Source organism: Crocodylus siamensis, chromosome 3 (genome assembly GCF_052110815.1).
Source record: "Crocodylus siamensis isolate JL-2025a chromosome 3, ASM5211081v1, whole genome shotgun sequence".
Classification (NCBI taxonomy): Eukaryota; Metazoa; Chordata; order Crocodylia; family Crocodylidae; genus Crocodylus; species Crocodylus siamensis.
Window position 1 is genome coordinate 181,961,673 of NC_143397.1, and position 23,017 is coordinate 181,984,689.

Sequence of the window (23,017 nt, forward strand, 5' to 3'; positions counted from 1 at the left end):
ACAAAAATATTGTGTATGTACTAGAAAAAAGCCAAATTAATAAGGCTATAATAATAAACTTTTGCTTTTCTTATTTCTTTAAAATATAACTGCATTAAAATACTACATTTATCATTCAGTTTCTTTGGTTTTTATTTTTATTCTTTAAGGAAAATAAAAAGGCTAAGAATACTTACTCCACTGTTCTTTAAAGACTTAAGGCTGTATAAGAACTTAAGCCTCTAAATCTTAATTCATCTTAAGGAAATAAGGCAGCACAGGCATTTAAGCTGCTTTAAATTCTAACGACCACCTGGTGCTCATTGACATTACTTTGAAATGTGTGCAATTCTGGAAAAAAATTTAGACCAGATCTCCAGAAGTGCAAACTCTCAGAGTTAGTGAAATACATTGTGCATGCCCAGGATACAGTTTTCAAATGTTCATAACTTTCTTTCTTGCTGCTGATTTTTTTTAAATTGTAGTCACGATTGGAATTTGCAACAGAATTATTTAAGATGTCAAGTTCCAAAGTTCCATGGGGTTTTCAATTCACTGTATGGCAGTAAACTGTAGGAAGTGCCTTTTTACTCCTGTGTTATGTATCAGTACTCAAAGGCTGCATCCAGACAAGCACAGACATGCACATATGCTGAACAACCTGCAGCGCCACACACCACACACTCAGGCATTCCCCACACAGCTACCTTGCCCACACCAACAAAAAAATGTGGGGCGACGCACATGGCAGTAGCATGCAACCAAAACTGGCACCTGGCTAATTAGAGCCATGCTCCAGCTGCTGGCCAGCCTTTCTGCTGTGGCTGCAGCCCCAGGAAGCCCTCAGGACCCCAGGTAAAGCTGTTGGGGCCAGCATAGTTGCTGGCCCCAGATACCTCTACCTCACCTGGGGTAACCTGCCACACACCAAAGCATGCATGGCACAGGTGTTCCCAGTGGACAAGGAGCAGCAGCACAAGTCCTGGGGGAAACAAACATCAGTGCTTGTCTAGACGTGGTCAAAAACTGCAAGAGGCGCTTTCTTCCAAATTCAAAAAGAAAAGAAAAGAAAGCAAATAGAAAATAAAAAAAAACAATTCCCCTCCTCCCCCTTAATCTCTCTGTCTCCCCACCACTCCCCTCCCACTCGCAACCAAGTAAACACAACCAAGACAGAATCCCAAACCTTCGTGCAAAGACCAACATCTTATTTTAAAAGGTTATGAGTAAGGGAGATATAATAAAAATATTTTTGAGCTTTCAATGTAGCTTTCATTATCTGCCACCATACGCAATATTTTTCCATCTACATTTACAAGTTAGGGTTACTGTATTTTGATGTATGCTCACCTCTTTGAGAACAAAAAAGACAAAACTAACTTTAAAAAAATTCCCCTTCAATATTCCTTCCATTCTCACTCAGAATGTTATTATGATATCCAGTCTACAATTGTACATTTTCCTCAGGAGGGCAGGTGTGCAACTTCCCTATAAGCCAATAAAATCAGACGCTGGGATTGTTATTTGGGTAATACTACCAGCACTCCCCACAGGACAGCATGTAAGTCACATTCACAATATGTTAAGTCTATCCAGGAGAAGGGAGCAAGATTCAGAAGTCTATCTTGTAACATGGGACTCCCACATACCAGTGTAGCACGCTGTTGGAAGCCACTGAGTCAACTAATTAAAGACAATTTTATAGCCAGACGATTTGTTACCCTTACCCTGCACACACACAAAATAGCCTAAAAGGGAGCAGTGGCTCTTTCCAGCTTAAAAAAAATCCTCTGCATTTTGCCACATCTTAAAATGAAATGCTTTGCATATTCCACAACACATCTTTTATTGCTTAACATTTTTTTGGGTACAGATATGCTGAAGACTGTCACGAAAATAAGAACTATAGCAACATTCAAAGCAATGGCTACAAGAAAAAGAAAATGACCTAAATAGACTTAGAATAAATCACAAAAGAAAGCTAGTATTTTTTTATATTGTTAATCAACATATTTGGTCTAATTCACCTTCTCCTTAAGTATTTTTATTATATGTACCATCATCAGGGTATCATGTTTCTATAACTGCCACTCCAGAAATCTGTCATTTTGTAAATTCTTTCATTAACATCTCTAGCTAGTGAAACTCTGTATCATGACTTGGTATGAGAGCTAAGTAAAAAACTGCAGGTGGAACATTTCTCAAATGGAACATGTCATTTTATTAAAACCAAAACTTCCCACAGTAATGCATGGATTTTGATTTTAGGAAAATAGTCTCCCCATATGTACATAATGCCCATTAATTATTTTCAGAATGAATTTGGATTACTTGTTTTAAATAATGGTTTCAAAATCTCTTTTACATTATAATTTGCTATCAGTCAAAATCAAAATAAAACATTTTGATTTACACACAATTGCATTTATTTGAACCATAATTTCTTCATTCAAAACTAAAATGAAACACATTTCTGAAGTTGTAGAATTTCCCACAATGCAAATTTGGGTTCCCACACAGCTCCTATTCAGTATTTTTTGCACTTTAAAAATTTTACTTAATGATTAAGAGAAAGAAAACATCACTTATTAACGGAATCATGTCCAAACAAATATATTTTTATCTTGGATGTTCCCATTCAATAATAGATTAAACAGTTTTAAAGTAAATGAATTTTGTTTTTAAAAATATATAGTGAGTTTTTTTTATTATTACCACCATAGTACCATATAATACTCAAATTATTTACTAGAATAGCTTCTTGAGCAATTATTGGGCATGAAGGATGCTTAGAATTAAATTAATATTAATTATAGAAATAGACAGTTATGCCTGTTGCTACTCTTTGGAAGAAAAAGAAATGTCAATACGTCTAATGCCATGATATGTCAGGATGCTGTGGGCCACAGGCTCTCTTTCAGATCATCACAAATCCAATTCTTTATATGCAATTATGTCTATTTGATAGGTACATAAATCAACATTTCAGAAGTACAAAGTCAGGCTTTGCTTAAAGGGAGCTTTAAATAGAAAGCTATATTTAAATTTTGGTTCTTTAGGTCATTCAAAATTCTTTGGTTCATCTTAAATATTATTTGCAAATACTTTAGTTGAACATACACTAATCATTTTAGCAACAGGGAGTAACCATTTGAAGCAGATTTACATTAGGGATAAAAGAATGTAGTATTGGGGATCACGCTTAAGAATATTTATTGGAAATATCATTTATAGACAGTGCAACAGTGTGTAATGCAAAATAATCCTTATCTAGTTAAATATTAAGTTCTGTGCCAATGTATATACTATAGGTGTAACAGACGTTTTGGGACAACACATTGTTTTGTATTTGTGGGAAGTAAAATTTAAAGATGCTATGACAGCAGCTATGAATAAAATATGACTGACAAGTACATTTTGATCATTGTGCAGTTAAGTTTGCCACATTAAGCAGTATGTGCATCAGAAAAGCAAAAGGCACATATACTTTTTGGCTGTGCTGCTTATTTCAGCAATATTTATGCATCTTACCACTTTGGAGCACATTCTTCTGCTATGACATGGCATGTCAGCGCTCTGCTATAACTGACTTGCCAGGTCTCGTTCTAGATCCACTGCCTCTGGGGTAACAATAGCCTACATACATGCCCATCTGGATAACAATGGTTAGCACAAAATCCTCTACGCCTCCTTGCATACATTGCAGGTTAGACTTTTTTGATCCTTTAGGCTGCATCAAGACGAGTGAGCACGTGCCGGTTGTGGTACCTCAAAGCAGTTTGAGACACTGCAGGAGGCATACCATGAATGAAAAAAATGTTCCCCATGCTGTGTATTTGCGGCATGGGCTCTAAATCTGATACCAGGAAATCCTGGTATGAAAAGAAAACATGCTGCAAAAAAGTGGTGTGCCTGGAGACAAACAGAGCCTGGGTCCTCCAAGACAATGCTCCAGCACCTGGCCAGAGTGTCCATATGTCTGCCGCATTCCCCTGCTGCTCCAGCATGCTGCCTCACCATGCTGGAACAAATAGAAGTGGGGCAAGGCTGGCAGCAGTGGCTTGGACCCAGGCTCTGTCCCTCATAAGTAGGGACGTGGGGGTGGGAGGGACTAGGGGGTTTCTGGGGGGGTTATGAGTGTGGGGTTCATAGGTGTATGTGTGGGGGGTGGGGGGGTTGTGGAGAGGTTTGCAGGGGGGGCTGCCATCCCCCCACCCCCCCGAGGCTCATAGCCCCTGGCGCTGGTAACAGCAGCCAGCCAGGTCACTGGGGCACTCATGGCTCACTGCAGGCAGTCCCATGGCAGTGTGGCACTGTCTGAGACTCAGTGGCTACACATAACGAATGGAGGCGGCCCACTGGCGTACACCTTTGGACAGGACTGGGACAACTTCTGCCATGACCTGGTGCTCTTGGCACTGCACACAGAAGCTAGCTGCCATTGGGCTGGGCCAGACATTCCACATGCCCAGCCTGATGATGCACGGCTGCTGTGTACAGTGCCAGAAGCACCAGGTTGTGGCAGGAGCTGTCCTGGTCCTGTTCAAAGATGCACACTAGTGGGTCAGGCTGGGCCAGCTCTGTTCACTGTGTGCAACCACTGGGTCTCTGCAGAACTCTGCCTGCAGCAGAGCAAGAGTGCCCTGATGGCCTGCGGGCTGCTGCTTCCAGTGCCAGGGGCTGTGTGCTGCAAGGGGGTGGGCATGTGGTGCCCCCCCTCAAACCACCTCCTACCCCCTGGCTGCAGTGGGGGGGAGGGCACATGCACAGACACAGACCTAGACCAGAAGAGCATTCACAGCCTGCACCCACAGATATCCAGAGGTAAAAAAATCTGGTGTAGTGCACACTCAGGCAGCATGCCCTTGCAATGTGGAGAACACTGGACTGTGCGGTATGTGGTGCTGCAAACATGTTTGCAGTGCCATGTACCACACAACCGTGCTCATCTGGATGTGCCCTACATGGGCAGCAAGTTATCTGGTAATCAGCTATGCTTTTAGAGGCAGCTGTGAGGTACAAGATTCATTCAGGCGTTTAGGAAGAAATATATTTTCATTCTTCATACAAATATAAACGTGTAAGAAAACCAGAGGCAAGCATATCATCCACGTCTAGTATAAAGAAAGAGGAAAAAAATCTGTCCAATAAAAATGGGGTGGTCTCAGGTGCCCAATGGGTGCACTGGAGTAGTACGGGTGGAAAGTTTTTCTGCAAAAATCTCTGCTATCCAGTAAATTGGAGATATTAAGAACCTTGTTATTGGTTTGTTCCAACCACTCTAATGGTTTTTGTCAGATGGATTTTTGTCAGAACTGGATTTTACCATCTTATATCAACGTATGTTATGCCAAGTGATATTAAAATTTTTCTTAGTGCTGAACAAATTTCTTACAGTGATATTGGTATGGTTAACAGTACTTCAGGATAGCTTAATCAATCTAGCACCATTTGCCAGCTGAGATACACTGCCAACCTCATCCTTTCATGAACCTCGGCATTAGTCATTGTTAGGCAAAAAAAATTCCTCCACTGCCCAACGACATTTGAAGTTCATTGGGTTAGTTTCATGGAGCGTATACATGTTAGCGTTAAGAAAACATATTGTTGTATTGGGTCCATTCATGAGTACAGGTGACAAGATATGAGGGGCATTTAGAAGATACCTAGACTAACCTATTTAATGATATGCTAGAGCTCAAACAGATATCACAGATCAAAATACTAATATTTTGATCTGTTTCTCTGCTAACCACCATTTATCCATGCAGAACTTGTATGTGAAGGAAATCAGCCACCAAACATTTGAAAAATAGAGACAAATGAAATTAAAGCAATAATCAAATACCTGCAAAAGAAAAGCCTGAAACCAAAGGAAATCCACAAGGACATCATGATAGGACTGGGGGATAACACTACATCATATACCATAGTAAAAAAGCCCAGAAAACCTGGGCAGTTGAAAGCAAAAGAGAAACACTACTGAAGGAAACCCATGATCTAGTTACTTCAGAGAGACTGCTACCTCAGAACAAGTTGATGCCATCTCCAGGATGGTAATGAGTAACAGAAGATCAACAGCTAGGCACATCAATGACAGCAGGACACAAGCATGGTACAAACCATCCTCAATGAAGATTTTGGTATGAGTAACATGTCAATAAGATATGTACCCAGAATGCTGAGCACTGACATGACAGTTAAGGAAATCTGGAGAAATTTAGAGAACCCAGAAAAATTCATGAGCAGAACTGTGATTCAGGATGAGGTACGGCTTCACCACTTTGATCATAAGATCAAACAGCACATTATGCAATGGAAACACACAGTATCAACTCACAAGGAAATTGGGAAGATTGCATCAGTTGGTAAAGCCATGCCCTTGATTTTTGGACAACAAAGTGGTGATCATGACTTACTGCTCCTCAAGAGACAAGACTGTCCAATGAGTATTATGTGAGACCAAATTGCTGCACTTCTCAGAAACCATCAAGGAGAAGAACCATGGAAAACATGTCAAAGACAAAGTATGATCCCACATATCCCAAGCTGCAGTGACCACAGCAATCAAATATAATTTTGAAATGCTTCTCCTTCCAGGCTATTTACCAAATTTGGCTCCCCCACATTTCTGTCCATTCCTCAAACTGGAAAGAGTTTAAGTGAGAATGAAGTGATTTCAGCAGTCAGTGAGTTTCTTCTAGATATGCTGGACAAGGACTTCTACAGAAAGACAAGCTGCAACAGCACTGAGTTAAGAGCACTGATCTCACAGGGAATTGCACTGAAAAGTAAATGGTTGAATACAGACAATGCTTCTTTCATTATCAGCCTAGAAACTTTATGAATGCCCTTTGTATATGTGGTTTTTAACACATCACAAATTGGAAGGACCCACCACGTCAGGTGATGTCCAGACTTCTCATTTCATCTCAGACTCACAAGATTTGTTCATCTGTTAGGAGACTGTTAATAAGTTTCAGGAGGTGTGGCTCATGTGTGGTAGAAATATAACATAACCGGGTACTTGCATTCGTCTGAGATAAGGAAATGCCAAGGATATGCTCCTACTCAACAGAAGCAGTGCACTATTATACAACATTTGTTATGGTTTTTCATAGTTTTTATAATTAGTAAAATAGTGCTTGGAACATGAAGAACTGGCCAAGGCATAGACTTATCAAGCCTTAACTGAAATAAGAGAATGTCCAGGTGAACATGAATGTGTAGTGAAATCCAGGAGAATATTTTTGACACTGTAGACAGCCAAGCCTTTTATCATATGATAGCTATTTAGCCAATAGCGATAGCTATTTAGCCAATGATTTAATCTCCTGCAGCACTGAGGAAGACATTAGCCTTTTTGGGGGGACAATTCTTCCAATTCTACTACTTTCTTCTGGATTGCTACTGTTATTGATTCTCAGACATTTCCAAAACGGCATTATTACTCTTGAAGCCTATAGAAGCATGTCAAACATATGGCTGCAGTGCCAGTCTAGCCGACTCACTGGGCCACTGGAAATTAGGGTATGGTCTGCCACAAAATGTAGGGCCCTTGGGACCCAATAAACATGGCAATTGGCAGCAGGAGGGCAAGCACACAGCCCGTGTTGCCTTGCAGCCACTTGGGCACCGCCTTACCTCCCTGACTGTTGGCCCTTCCCATATGTCCCATGCTGGAGCTGTCACCACAACACGGAACATGAAGTGGTGGCAACTCTAGTTTTGACATGGGGTAACACAGTGAAGGCTGGAGCCACTGCCACATGCGCCAGGTCAGAGTCAGAGCTGCTGCTGCTATCGCCTCCACATGCTCTAAGTCAGAGGTGGAGCTGAATATGTTACCACTGCTGCTACTGCCACCACTTCCTCATGGTCCATGCTGGATCCAGCTCACAAGAAGCCCTGCAGGCAGGACTGGGGTTGGAGAACATGGCAAGTTTGACATCCCTGCTATAGCATATGCTTACCCTACACTGAAAACTAGTGTGGGCAAATGGAAAATGAGCTAACTTTTTATCCTTGTTATTTTCAAGAGCTATAAAATACAGGGTGAATGTCTGGATTTTAGGCACTTGGATTTGTGGGTCCACCAAACAGTACAACAGCAGAATGAGGGGGTTACCACATGCTGTGAGACTAGCTGATGTAGTTTCTGTACTCCTCAATGAATGAATGGTATCAGGCTAATGCCATGATTATTCATTTAAGGGAAAAAAATATTAGGGTTTGCATTAGGGTGAATCTGAGTCAGAATTTAGCAGGAAAGTTGGTTGTATTACCACTTATAACCCGACAAAAATGGTTGGCATGAAATAATTGCAAATATAGGTTTGATGGGGATCTGTCAACCCTGCTTGCATTATATCAGGAGAACTGTGAACTTAAAAGGTCAGAGTTCTGTGTGATCACACATGGGAAAGTTGGGTATAAGATTCCTAAGGAAGATGTGCATGTTAATCAGACATGGGGAATTATATTAGATCTTTTGGGGGCAGAAGACAGATGGTGGCATGCAACAACCAGGCTATTCAGCGGCACCCCCTCAAGACCCCTCAAGACCAGTGCAAGTTCAAAACAATCAATCTGCAGAGGGAAATATGAGACCCAAGAGATAACAGGTAATCGTCTCAAGGCAAGTACCTTAAGTTTTCAAAGATCAAGTAATCTTCATATGCCTCCTTAATTTTTCATAGCTAAATTACTAGGTCGGGGTGGGCAATTATTTTGGGTGGAGGGCCACTTACCCAGTTTTGGCAGGCTGTTGGGGGCCGCATGGGTAGCCCTGCCCATTGACAGGTGCCCCATCCCTTGACAGGTGCCCCGCCACCTAGTCACCATCTTGGGACCAACATCCCAATATCTTGGGACCAATATCCCAGGGCCAGCAGCAGAGCGGGGCACAGGCTGGCAGGGGTCTGTGGAGCCGAGCTGGGCTGCACCAGCAGAGAGTGGGGAGCTGGCCCGGCTCCACAGATCCCCTGCCAGCTGGGACCCTAAGCTCCTGCCACCCTGCTCTGGGCCCCACCAGCACTGGCCCCGAGACACCAGTGTGGGCCCTGTGCTCCCACTGGCTCCCCGCCCGCTCACACCCAGTGCCCTCCAGCCCCATAGTACAGGCGGGGGACAGCGCACAGCCCTGACCCCCTGCTCACCAGCAGGGAAGAAGCTGGTGCTGAGCATGGGGAAAAGCGGCCCCTCCCCTGCTCCCTACTCGGTACCTCTCCCCCCGTCCTTACCTGAGCTTCCCATGCTGGGGCAGCCTCGTACTCCCAGCCCAGAAACCATGGCTGGGGCTTCTGGCTGGGGGGCAGGGCCAGGCAGGCCCCGCTGTTGTTGGAGCACACTGGGCTTCCCCTGGGTTTTACTTCCCTTGGTTCCTGTCATTTTTGACAGGAATCAAAGGCAGAGAAATACTAATTTTCTACGTTTTTTTTTAGGGGCTCCACAGGCCAGATAGTATGGCCTTGTGGGCCGGATCCAGCCTGTGGGCTGTATTTTGCCCACCCCTGTACTAAGTAGTATGCATAGTTGGGATATGCAAAGTACTTTCATAGTTGGGCTAGTTGCATAGTTCGAATAGAGTTAGATAAGCCTTCAGATGCAAGACATTCTCATGTGAAGAACTTCTTGCATCTGAAGGCTTATCTAACTCTATTCCAACTATATAGTTAGTCCAAAAAAAGATATCACCCTAAGAAATCCTTGTTTCTCATATTATTTCTGAACCATCACACCTACAACATCACTCTTACACTACCATTGACCATATATGTACTTTTAATAGTGCTAATTTAAAAGAAAATACAACAAATAAAAATGTAACATGGTTAATGTAGATAAAAGCAAAAATTAAGCAATTATCCATTTTCTTAAAAAGAAAAATTAATGTGTGAGAACAATTCAGTAATCAGTTTACGAGATTTCATGACATCTGATCTTTCTGAAGCGTTTTATACCCAGAGCCCCTATCCTTTCTGTATATCTATTCTACAAAGCTCTGATTCTGTAATTAAATTTCCACAAACTCAACTTCCAACTGCTTGGTTTCAATTGTAATATTAGAGCTCCAGTCAAACACCATACAGAAAATAATACTGTATTACAGAATAGCCGCTTCCTGTCAATTGACAAGAAATTTCATCACGTTAGCTAGATGCCAGATTTCTTTCATTGCCTCCTGAAGAAGGCTATAGTTTCCACAAGTAAAAAGTCAGGCTTTCCATTTTACTCTCCTTTAACCCATTAAACATAAGTAAAAAACAAACAAACATACAAACAAACAAATACAAAAAGCAAAACCACCCTAAAGCTGCAATGTTAAATTAATATTAATATGGTAAAGAATGTTACTTTATTAATTAAAAATAAGATCAGGACCAATCCTACAAGTACTAATACAGAAAAATACCAATGGATTTCAATGGCAGTGTTGCTTCAATTCTGACAAGATTGCATATTAGACATTTGGTAAAAATTTAGTACTTGAAGTGCTTATAATGTCAGTAACTACTCAAATTAGATGTAATAGTTTTATTTTCATTTAAAAATACTAGCTCTAATGGTACCTACCCTCAAATCTTCCAGATCTTTTTGTCTAATCCACAGTAATTCTCCATATATTTTCTCCTCATACTTTATTCTCTTTTCATATTTTTCCAGTTCATCTTGGAGATGATCAGTTATCATCTGAGCAGTCTGCTGCTTAAACTTTACAACATTTAAATTTTCCCTTTAAAAAGAACAGAAAAATATTCTCAATAAAAATTTAAAATATGTTTCTGATTTTTATGGAACACCTCATAGTTTAATGTTATCACAGATAAATAGAAAAGAAAAACTAATCTCACACACACTAATTGCCCTTTTGAAAAATTTTGAGCCATATGACAGATCTACCATCACATCTTTAGATCCAGTCACCTCCACTTTGTCCATTAATACATCTCCAACAGGACTACTAACTTGTAACACTCTTAAGCTAAGTACAGAAAGATAAAAAGCCCAAGGCTGAATCAGTTCAGTCTTTGCAGGCTGAGATGCACAGCTTAAACTGAGAAGCAAGTAAACACACATTCATTTCTGATTCCAGAAATGTAGCCACATGCCTGCAGTGGCTCTTACCAAAGGCGGGGGGGAGGGGAGTACTAAACCATGCCTCCCTGTTTAGCTGGTGCAGGCAGTTTGGGCCAAGACCTGTGAGGAGGGACTTGCAAGACCTGTGAGGAGGGACTTGCAGGGGAGGTGCAAAGCATCCTGGGAAGCTGGGGAACTGAGCTAACTTGAATTTGGAGGGGATCTGGGACAGAAGTTCAATAAACTGATTTAATTTAAATCAGTTAAGTCTGGTACTACATCCCATCCAGGTTTATCTTAAACTGGTTTCAACCATTTTGAAAGCAATTTATGTGCACTGAACTTCTGTTGCATTATAAATTTAAACCAGTTTCCGATTGCTTTTGCCAGTTTATGTGTAATTTCTGTCCCCAGCCCTTAGTAACTTGCAAAACAACTACTATTTTAAAAATAATTTTCCATGAGAAAGACTGAGTTTCCCCACACTCCTCCAAATATATTGGTCTGAGAGGCAGAACAGTTGGTAATAAACCCTGGATGTGAGATAGGTTGAAGATCCTATGTCACATGACTTATCAGAGTTTTAAAAAAAAAGATTTACATAACTATAAACTCTGCTAATGTCATGAAATACCGGTTTTGACCCTGGATCAATCCCTTGACATGATCTCGTAAAATCGTATCTTTCAGATTAACATGAAAGCTACCACAGGCAATTTTAGAGGTTTCCGAAATATAGCTGTTATAATTTATCTTTCTCTCAAAAGTCTGTATACACACATTTGTGTTACTAAGGGACCCTCATTTAGATAGAAGGATATTGAAAAATAGAACATTTTTTTAAAAAAATTCTGTAAAATTCTAATAGTATACCAGAGATCCTATGGAAAATACAGTAGTTGATCATTTAATGAAAGACTAACATGACAACAAAGATGTACAATGTCAAATAAACATTTCACAGGCAACTTTTTTCTGGCATTTCCTAACTTTGAAAATTTTACTGAAGAATCAAGCTTTTTACCTCATCTTTATATAAAATTTTCTATTTAAAAAAAAAAAAGAAACTGAAAAAATAAATGTTCCATCATTTAATACCATACTTACTCTATCTGAGCTATGAACAGGATTGGAAACTAGGTCCATCATACATACCTCTACTATATGAGGTAAGAGTAAATGTTAACTGTGTTAAGCTATTATCTTCTATGTAGACCGGGGTGGGAAAAATATGGCCTGCGGGCTGGATATGGTCTGCCAGGCAATTTCATCCAGCCCGCAGGCGGGTGCTTATCAAGTCACTGTATCCAGCCTGGCCCCAGACTGCCCCTACTGTGCTCTCATGAGGCTAAGCCCCACTCACTTCTGCAGAAGCAGCAAACACTGTGGTCCCACACACAGGATGGGGAAGTGGCAACGGCAGGTGGAGGAAGGATGGTGGCAGCGGGTGGGGGGAAGTAGAGGTGGGTGGGGGAAAGGGAAGCAGCAGTGGTGGCAGCAGGGGGAGGGAGAAGTGGCAGCAAGCAGGAAGTGGAGGGAAAAGCAGCAAACAGTAGGCAAGGGAGGAAAAAGCGGCAGAGAGCAGATGGGCAGAAGGAAAACTGTGGTGGGTGGGAGCACAGGGCCTGTGCTGGTGCCCCAGGACTGCCAGGGGCCCAGGGTGGGCCAGCAGGAGCACAGAGCCAGGGCCAGTAGGGGTGTGGAGTCTGCCTGGCTCCATCGTGCAGGGCTCCCTCGGTTCTCCACCTGAGCTGTATGCCACCAGAGGGAGCACTGTGCAATGGAACCGGCACCCCAGCCCCACTCACCGCCACGTGCAGGTCATGGAGAATGGTGGGGAGCTCTGCACTATAGAGCCAGGCCAGCCTCACCCCTCTCCCTGCCTCCCTGGCTAAGCCCCATGACCAGCACAGCTAGATTCATCACACAGGGCTCTGGCAGAGAACCAGGGCACTGCATGTGAGCCCTGTGCAATGGAGCCAGCAGCTCAGACACACGCAGTCCTGGGGCTCACTGGGACTGCATGCTGTCGGGGGCCTAAACCTGCCACAGGTCATGAGTGCCCTGAGGACCTACCACCTGCTGCTGCCACTGGCAGCAGGGGCTATGCACATTGTGGGGGGCATGTGTGAGGCAGGCATTTGTAGGGAGCCCCCACATGCACACCTCACCATACACATGCACACAAACCCCTCAATACACACTCCAAACACACAGCTCCCCAGCCACACCCCTACAGCCCCTGAGAAACCCCATACACATCCACACCCTTCTCCACACCCCACACACACATACACACACACCCCCATGCCCCCCACACGGCCACAATATACAACAGTAAGGCTTAATTTTGAGCTATTATGCAATAGTCTCTATACACACTATGCAAACACAAATCAGGACAAATTTTTTTTTGAATAAAATTAAAATATGTTATAGTAGATGTTTGATTCTTAGTATATAATTTCGGTTTTTTCCAGTTCCAAGATAGCAAACCCCTGTCCCAAAAGGAGTACTTCTGGGGATAACAGGAGGGACTTCCAGTCTCAAGATGGCAACCGGAGGTGGGACTCCTGTTAAGGGGTGGGGCTACCATCACAGCCCTAGACAGCTCATCAGAACTCATTAAATGACCCTATAGCCCAAATAATTGCCCACCCCTGAAACTAACCAACCAAGGCAAATAAAACACATGCTTTTCCAGTGGGGTTTAAGAGTTATTTGCTGATAGCAGAGAAATGTTATTATTCATAAACCTTCACTTCACTATCAATCTCTGGAGGACAATCTCTCTAATACTTATATACCCTTTTGCCTCATCTCCTTAACCTTTCACATCTTACCTTGTATCCTTTTGTTCCTATTCTTACCCCTCTATACACACACACACACGCTCACCCCTAGGCCCATTATATGGGCTCTGAGTGCAGCAAAAAGAGAAAAAGACTGGAGTACAATTGAATGTGTATGTTCTCCCTACCTTTAATAGCCCAGAAATCAGTTTTCCATGATTTCAAGTAAAGATGTGAGCGTCCATCCTAAGGCAAATGACCCTTTGGGCTAGCATAATTACAACATGCTAGCCAATAGTACCCAAGGGAATTATGTGGCTGGCACAACATCTAGCTGGTTTTGAATCCCCCACTGGAAAGACAAGGTGCACATTTAAACATGAATGACTAGAAGCAACCCTCAGCACAAGTCTACAACAGGTGTCAAACTCATAGCTCAGGAGCCATAAACAAGATGTCTTAGCTGTATGGGGCAGAACATTTATCTTCTTCTTGTCCTCTAAGTCTCAATAAGACTGAGGGAGAAAGAATATGGTATCTTCTTTATTGGAAATACTAGTTCCTGGTACACTGCATTTTTGGGAGGTTTTCTTTCCCCTTCAGTATGAATTAAAGGCAATAAAAGTTTTCCATATCAGCTGATGATCTTTATTAGGTTGTCTTTGCTGGATTTCAAGTAGAACTTCTATGGTGTCCTTCCTTGGTTTTTCAGTTGTACAGTCACTGATATTCTGGAAAAATATTCAGCTAGGTATAATGTTGTTTTGGTAACATTTAAGTCAACATTTCTAGTTCATTCTTGCAGTTTGTTTAGGCTTTTACTACTTGTTTGGAGCTTTAAAAAATGAATGACATACTATTATTTAGATGGAAATCTGAGGAAGTGAAAATAAAGAAACAACTACACACAAAGGCAGTTCCTTCATCAAGCCAGAAAAAAAAAAATCAGCATCTGGACAAAAAAAAAAAAAAAAGCCCATTGCCTCTCTTTCCCAGCAGCATCCAAGTTTTCTTCATGGGAACAGAAACTCATATGCCATTATTCTGCTGATAAACATGCTGAAAACAGGTGAAGTACTTGAATTTTGATCCCTTAACTAAGAGACTGAAACAGATTCAAACAGAAAAGATTATTTCCTGCTGCCTTCCTTAATTTTTCAGATCTTCACTTACAGTTGGTCTCTTCACAGACAGAGGCAGCTGAAAGAAGTGCTGGGGACCTGTGGCAAACCTACCCCACAACACATTAGTAGTATTTTTTCCAAATACTACTATTACTGAAACTATAACAAGCACCTCCTGCCCCAAAAGTAGAAGCTTCAATCCAAATAGAAGAATGTGTTTAACATTTAACTATTCACATTACCCAGAAAATAATAAAAAATGGCTCAAATTGTAATTTTCTTTATGGTAATTTGATGGAAAGTCAGCATATTGGTTAAATTATAAAAAGCATTAACAAATGTACAGAAGTTAAGACAAAAAAGATCCTTGCTTCTGTATACTGTCACCAGTGATCCTCACTAATAGGAAGTAGCAACTAATGAAAAAGAAACTTGCTCTCCTTTTTTACCCTGCTTTTTTTTTTTTTTATATATATATATATATATATATATATAGGCTGTATGCTCCAACAATCACAGAGGCCATAAGTGCACTGTCCTAGTTTTTCAGCAAGTCACATGGTAAAGGAATTCCAATGTGCTATATGCTCTCTGTGGAGAGGAGAATGAAAAAGGGTTGGGGAATAAGTGACTTCAGTAATTTAGATAACACATCTTGAAGAGCCATTTCCCTTGGTTTCATAATTCTTTGAGTCACAAATACGATCCTTTGGAAGAAGGAACTCAAGAAATATGCAGTTTCCTTTCTAGAATTGCAAATATGACATTCTGTTTCAAGAATGTAAGTGACAGAATTTGCTGAGAAATCACTCCTCGGAGAATGTGCTGAATTTGAGAAGTATTTAGATTCAGGGAGTTATACTGATAGAGACCAAAACAAACCCTATAAGCTACACTGAAACTTTCAGTTATTATTTTGTTTCCTGACCAGAACAATGGAATAAGGATATATTTAAAACCCACTGACATCAATTGAACAGATATTAACAACTATTAGGTGCAAGGCCCTTGGAAGCAAAAGAGGGGTCTGAATAAACATGCTGATTCTCTTGTGTTCTTTGAAACCATTTGTCTAGAGGCCTGAATGCTGGATTCATTTGAATCACTGTCCTTAAATCAAAAGTTGAGACCACACAACAGTTTTAGGCAGTTTAGTTTAAATAACTGTAGAAAACTACTTTTCCATTATAACAGTTGAGAATCACTGTGCTACAGGTACAACTAAGGTGCTGTGGCACCCTGGGATGCTTTGAAATCCTTTCAAGAGTGTGGTGCGGTGCCACACAATGTTAGCAGTGTTAGTTGTGCAAACATGATTCACAAAATAAACCCAGAGGCTGTGTCCACACAAGCATGGATGGTTGGTTCCTCGGGGACAAGCAGCAGCAGCAGTGCAAAGTGCCACCACTATTTGTCCCCAGGGAATGCCCATGCCACGCGTGCTTTGGCAACTGGCAAGTTACCCTGGATGGGGTAGAGGAGGCTAGGACCAGCATAGTGCTGGCCCCAGTAGCCTTACCTAGGGCCCTGGGAGCCTCCTAGGGCTGCAGCAGTGGAGATTCTGCAGCATGGAGCCCGGCCAGCAGCCACAGCATGGCTCAGGGTGGCCTGTCTCCACTTTTGAGCAGCGCACACTGCCTATGCGTGCACTGGTCTGCTTTTTTTTCTGCAGGTTTTTTGACCCCTGAATATCCAGGAGACAAAAAACCTGTGGGGAAAAAAGGTGGAGCAGCACTCACATGGGCAGTGCTCCCTTGCAGCATGGACAACATCTGAACATGTGGTATGTGATGCTACAGACGTGTTTGCAGTGCCACATACTGCACAGCTGCACTTGTCTGGATACAGCCAGAGATTTGAAATAGGAAGAATCCATCATGTTAAAAGCATTCTGACGTACTGTGTTCTGAATTATTTCCAATAGAAATATTATTTAATTATTTTTCCATTCTCAAAAAAACAGCAAAAAACTAAGTACTGGCATTTTCTAAAGGATGCCTCAAGTCTAAAAACGTAGAGAACTACTACTGGGGTTGCACTGAAAATAAGAAAGTAAACATGACTGCAGAAAGGGAGCTGTAGTGTGCAAAAGCAAGAAAATCTTTTTTTAGGGCTTGCCCATCCTGTACTATTCAACACCAGCTGCTTTTCTTTGACATTGCACAGCAAGCTCACCTTTATCCTTGAAGGGTGAGCCTGCTGTGCAATCAGCATATATGGCCCTCCAAGGCTTGCGTGGCCTAAAAGGCAGCATGCCTTTTCAGTTTGATAGAGCCTTCTGAGACTATTTTCAGGACTCATCAGTCACAGTAAGTATAGGTCCACATTTTTTAAAACAGAGAAAAAGCAGAATGCAAGGAATCCTCCATTAATTAAAGATGCAACTGACCATGGATATTAGATTTTGGAAAGTAATTCTGATGCCTGAAATACCACTTACTAAGCTAACAATTTATCATGACTGACTTCTAAAAATGTGTAAAACTACAAATAATAATAATAAAAAAAACCTTTCAAGTTAATGACGAAAACTGCATTATATAAAAGGCAATAGCACATAAACATAACAACATACAAACTACCTTAAAAACTTCTTTGGAATCTCTTACCTTAACTCTGTAAGAGATTTCTCTGTAGTTTCCATCTGTCTTTGCTTCAAGTCCCATAAACCATTTAATTCCAAAATTCTATTTTGGAAATTTTCAATATTATGAATTGTTTCATCAAGCTGTGTGGAAACATCTGAATATTTTCCCTAGAAATTATAAAAACAATACTGGGTAAGGGAGGCTGGGCTAGATTTCCAGATACTGTTTTTTAAGTGCACAGTTATGGGCAATGATGCACGAAATTGCATGCCCAAAGAAAAAACTGCTTTCAGAAGGGCAGTTGAAACACTTAGTGCAAGTGGAATAATTATACTTCTGTAAGGCCTCACTTTTGCTGCACATCTAAGTTCCAGTTCCCCAACCTGTTGCGCAAATCTCACCAGAAGACTTACACAAGGGTTGTGAAAGTGCTTATATTCTTGTAACTACATATCAAATAACACTTTCTTCCTTATAAACATATGTATCCCCTTTTGACTTGCAGACTCACATACACAAAGAACAACAGCTATTTCATTAAGTAAACAATACTATGCATAAGAAAGAGCAGCACTAGATGAGGTAAAAGATAAATGCAACACTTTTGGTATGGGGCCCAATTCTGTACCCACTCAATTCAATTTAGAATGCATTTATTAACTTACTTTCATTCAAAAATGTAGTTAAGAATTTTTAAATTTGTAAATTTTCATGATGTTTAGTAGAAAATATTTTTCCAGTTTCATGCATTAGCAAGTTGAGTTGCAATATATTAAAAGTATTTTATTAAGTACATGAGCAACAAGATTTCAGGAGTATTGACTAAATTTAGCTGTCATCAGCTTCAGTGGGAGCTGGGAGGGCTCAGTAGGGCTGTGCAAAGCTTTGGTTACCAATTTAATTTGGCGGAGATTTGGCCTGAATCTCTGAATCCAAATCGAATCAGGAGACCCTTTAATCTCTCTGAATCAAATCGGAACCCTCCAAATTGATTCACAGAGATTCAATTATTTGGACATGGACACAACTTTAAATGTTTTTTCTACATATAGGCAGTTCTCGACTTGCAACGGTTTGAGTTCTGATGATCCACAGTTACAATGTTTGTAAACTGACACCTGGGTTTTGAAGTTCCAACACGGTTTCAACTTTACGACACTGAATGCAGGATGCAGGTCTGTTGGTGGAAGGGGAGGGTGTCATGGGAGGTGGTCAGCTGAAAGAGCCCCAAACTGCACACAGGAGACCCCTAAGGTGGGGACTATGCAAGAAAGAAGAAAAAACAACGCAAGAAAAATGCTTACTTGGAGCAGGACCCGCGGCGCAGCTGGAGCAAATGAGGGATCCCGCGCAGGTTGTAACCCGTGCCTTTATTCAGCTGAAGCCGGGCAGTGATGTCATCGGCAATCACTGGCCAGCAGAAATAAAAAGGACCACCGGTGAAGGCTGAGGAAGGAGAGAGGGAGAGAGAGAGTCAGCGGAGACTCTCAGCACTAAGGACGGCAGATGGACACTGAAGGAGAGAGAGCCAGCAGAGGTTCTCTGTAACAATGACAACTGGCGTGTGCAGGAGGAGGGAGAGCCAGCGGCTTATTAGACCCAAAAGGACTGCGGGATGCTGGAAGTGGAACGCCTCGGATGACGCTGGAGGAGAACAATTCCGCAAACCACATTTGGCGGCGTGAGGGGAATGACAGCCCAAGAGATGTTGTGGCCTTCCTTGGCTAAATGACAGGTCATCTCCCCTAGAAGTCCCAGGTACTGAGAATGGGGTACTGGCTAGCAGGGACAACGATGCAGAGATTTATAGTGAGAGTGACCAGGAGGTACCTCCGTGGCCTAGCAGAAGAGCTAGGGTAGGAAATGAGACAGACTGAGGCAGCTTAGGTCAAGGGGAAGACCAGTGCAGGCCAGATAACAGATCAACTGAGCCACCCCATGAAAAAGTGCTTGGGATACAACAGGTCCTAGAGGACGTCAGGGCTAAGAACACAACAGCATCAGGGAAGCGTCTAATCAAATCCCATGACCCGCCTGAGGTTGGCATGAGGCTGGGATGTAGGGGAGGTGGACCTCACAGGCAGCCGCCTGGTGGACAACCCACCGCAGGGGAACCCCTGGTGTTTGCCCGCAGACTGAAATTACATTCAAAGTTGTGGCAGATGAGTCTGGGGGTGGCCACCTAGGTGATAAGCATCTGACTCTCCGTTTACAAGAAACCTTGGGACATCCAGTGCCGACTGTCCAGGCCAAGGCCGCAAGCGAACAGCTGTTCAAGGCCAGGTGGTCGCAAAGGGGAAAGGACAAAGCTGGGGGGGAGGGGCAGATCAAGGGCCCTGTGGGAGGACAAGGGCTGGGGCTGAAACAGGCAGTGGGGCAAACGCTGCCCAGCTGGGGCTGTACTGGGCTCTGGGAGTGAGAACTATGGGTGGCAGAAGACGCACCTTGTCCGGCTGCTCCCCCGAAGCAGGCAGTGCCAGGGCTGCGCCGAGCAACCACAGGAGAAGCCACGGCTCATCTGCCTGCCCCCTGGCTGCCCCCACCGGGGTGAGGCAGGCAGCTCTGGGGCTGAGCCAGGCCGCCACAGGAGAAGCCATAGCCTGTCCAGTGGCTCCTGCAGCTTGTCCATGAGGGCATGGAGTGGGGGAGGGATGTGTGACCCCCAGATCTGGGTGGGCTGTGCTCGGGGCAGATCCAAAGGCACAAGGCCCCCCCCACTCTTCACTTCCAGATACATGGCCAGAGCAGCAGTGTGCCGCTTGTCTGGGAGACATTTGCTAGGCCGCTCCTCTGGTGCTCAGTCATTGCTGCTGCTGCTAGAACTACAGCTCTACAGTATAATACTATACCTGTACTGAAAAAAGAATAAGTCCCAGCACCGTACAGTACAGTATTTTACAACAAGTTCACTGTGCTGTCCATGCACTGTTCTGTTTCCATACTTTTTCCGAAGTGAGCATAATAATGGCAGAAAAGCATAAAATTTGATGGAAGTGATGTTTCTTCTTCTAAGAAACATAGAACACTTACTATGGAAACAAAAATGAAAATAATTAAGAGGTTTGAAGAAGATGAGACCCCAACTGAAATGGGTAGAGCTTTGGATATCCCCCGAACAACTATCGTGACCATCCTGAAAGATGAGGCAAGAATTCAGGAGCATGTTAAGGACTTGGCTCCTAAGCAGTCAACTGTGATGACTAAGCAATGTGTTGGACTTATTACTCAGGCTGAGAAACTGTTAATCATTTGGCTGGAGGATCAAAATAAAATGCTGTGTTCTTGTGAGGTTAGGTATCATTCAGGAAAAGACTAGGAGTCTTTATGATGACCTAAAGAAACAACAGGGGGAGAGTTCTAATGCTGAGTCTTTTCTTGCAAGTAAGGGGTGGTTTATGTGTTTTAAAGCCAGGGCCAATTTGCATAACATCAACATCTCAGGTAAAGCTGCCAGTGCTGAGGAAGAGGCAGCTTGTGCTTTTCCTGAGACACTGGCTGAAATCATTGCACTTGGCAGCGGACCTGGAAGTGGACCAAAAGCACTTCTGGTAGCACTTCTGATCCACTTCTAGGTCTCCCAGTGAGCATGTGTGGGACCCTCCCTTCCCACCCCCTGGCTCGGCAGAGGCACCCAGGATCCCCCTGCAGCCAATCACCAAGCCAGAGGGGTCGCGGGGTGGGAGGTCCCCATGCACTCGGCAGTGGAGCTGGAAGTGAACCAGTAGTACTTCCAGTCCACTTCTGGGTCCGCAGCCGAGCATGTGCCCCCCTCCCCCCCGTGCCCCTGTGAGATGCTCCATCCGCCCCACCATCACAGCATTCAAGAATATTTAAAGCTGTGTCTATGGCTAGATCGCTGGTTCTCTGAATCAGCATCGAAACTTCAGATTCAGCTGAACTGAATCAAAACCGTGATCCTAATCAACTAACTGAATCACTGTCCCCCAATTCAGGCCAAATCTGAATACAATACGGCTCATTTCACACACCCCTAGTGTTCAGTATTTCTGGAAGTCAGTGTTTATTTCATTACCTAAATAAAGATTTCAGTGTTTCTGGACATACAAGGTTGAAAATTGCTCTCAAGTTTCTTCTCCTGTATTATAACCAGCAGGAAAACTTCAAGTAAGCAAACAGGAATCCTGACATCCTGTCTGTTTTTCCAGTGAACAGACATGCTGCCTCTCAAATAGAAACTGATACCACATTGTTTAAAAACTTAATATGAGCAACTGTTTTCACTAAATACTCTAACTCATCACAGATATGAAGGAGGTCTCTGCTGCATCCAAACAAAAAAGCAAGGATGTTCATGGTTACACACAGACTAATGAAGAATTTTATCATCGAGTAAAATTTGAAGTCTCCTTCTAATCATACAGGTGAGTGACAATCAGGTAGATAAAGAAAAATTATCAAATGAAGAAAAATACATACATTATAAGATCAAGAAAAATAAATACGCAGATACTGCTGCTAATATCCATAGTTCACAGAGTATCCAAGATTGCAACTGGCCTAAAATGAACAAATCAGAGCTATAGAAAGCAATAAGCAGGTGGGAGTCTGGACTACTGAGAGTTATTTTTACATAAACCCATTTTACATGTACAAAACATTACAGAGAGTAATTCTAGTAATACACACTAATGGGCTCTAAATAGCAATATAAATGAGTTGAATTAAGGAGGAGGAAACATACTTCTTGATTACTTTTTTATATATATGTGAATACTGAATTACAGCCCTTTTAACTCATCAAACAAAAAACTGCATCAGTCAACACACTCATATCTAACTTCTGGTATGTAGTAAAAAAGCAGACACACCTAGGCTAGGGATAGACATTACACATAAACCTAATGTGATCAGAAACTGGTTTAAACCTGTAACAGAACAGATGTTCAGTGCACATAAACCAGTTTGAAAAGGCTGAAACCAGTTTGAGATAAACCTGATTGAATATAGTATCAGACTTAACCGATTTGGCTCAAACCAGTTTATGCAATGTCTGTCCCATACTCCTTCCCCTCTCTCCCTCCCCTCTTCCCTCTCACCACTTGCTGCTTAAGTATTGATCCCTTCCTCCCTTCTCCCACAGCATGGACCATAGCTAGCATGCGGTATGCTAGCTAGTGCTGTATAAGGCTCTGGCAGACGCTGCACACATAGCAGGGTCTGCTGGCTTCCTCCTGCCCTACCCTGCCACCCACTTTGCTGTTCAAGCAGAAAATACCCCCTCCCTCCCTCCCATCTCCAACAGCACAGACCCCCGCCCCATGGACCCTAGGTACGTGGTGTGCTAGCTGATGCCGAGAGGTGTCTGTGTATGTGTGTCTCCAGTTTCATTGGGACAGGCAGGTAGACAGAACAGGGCTTTTGGAGCTAATCAACAGGTCACCCCATAAGCTGTTTAAGAAGAGTCTGAAGGAATGGCTATTGTTTTGCTAATCAG

General features: G+C 42.6%; 1 protein-coding gene across 1 annotated transcript in view; it reads right to left on the minus strand.

The window, feature by feature from the left end:
- The window catches only part of CCDC178 (coiled-coil domain containing 178), a 348,866-nt gene that overhangs the window by 208,542 nt on the left and 117,307 nt on the right, over positions 1 to 23,017 (minus strand). Inside the window, exons 16-17 of the mRNA XM_090039907.1 lie at positions 17,584 to 17,729; positions 10,555 to 10,714 (exon numbers count right to left, since the gene is read on the minus strand). Of these exons, the coding sequence (XP_089896033.1) occupies positions 10,555 to 10,714; positions 17,584 to 17,729 (306 nt within the window). The remainder of the gene's footprint in view (positions 1 to 10,554; positions 10,715 to 17,583; positions 17,730 to 23,017) is intronic.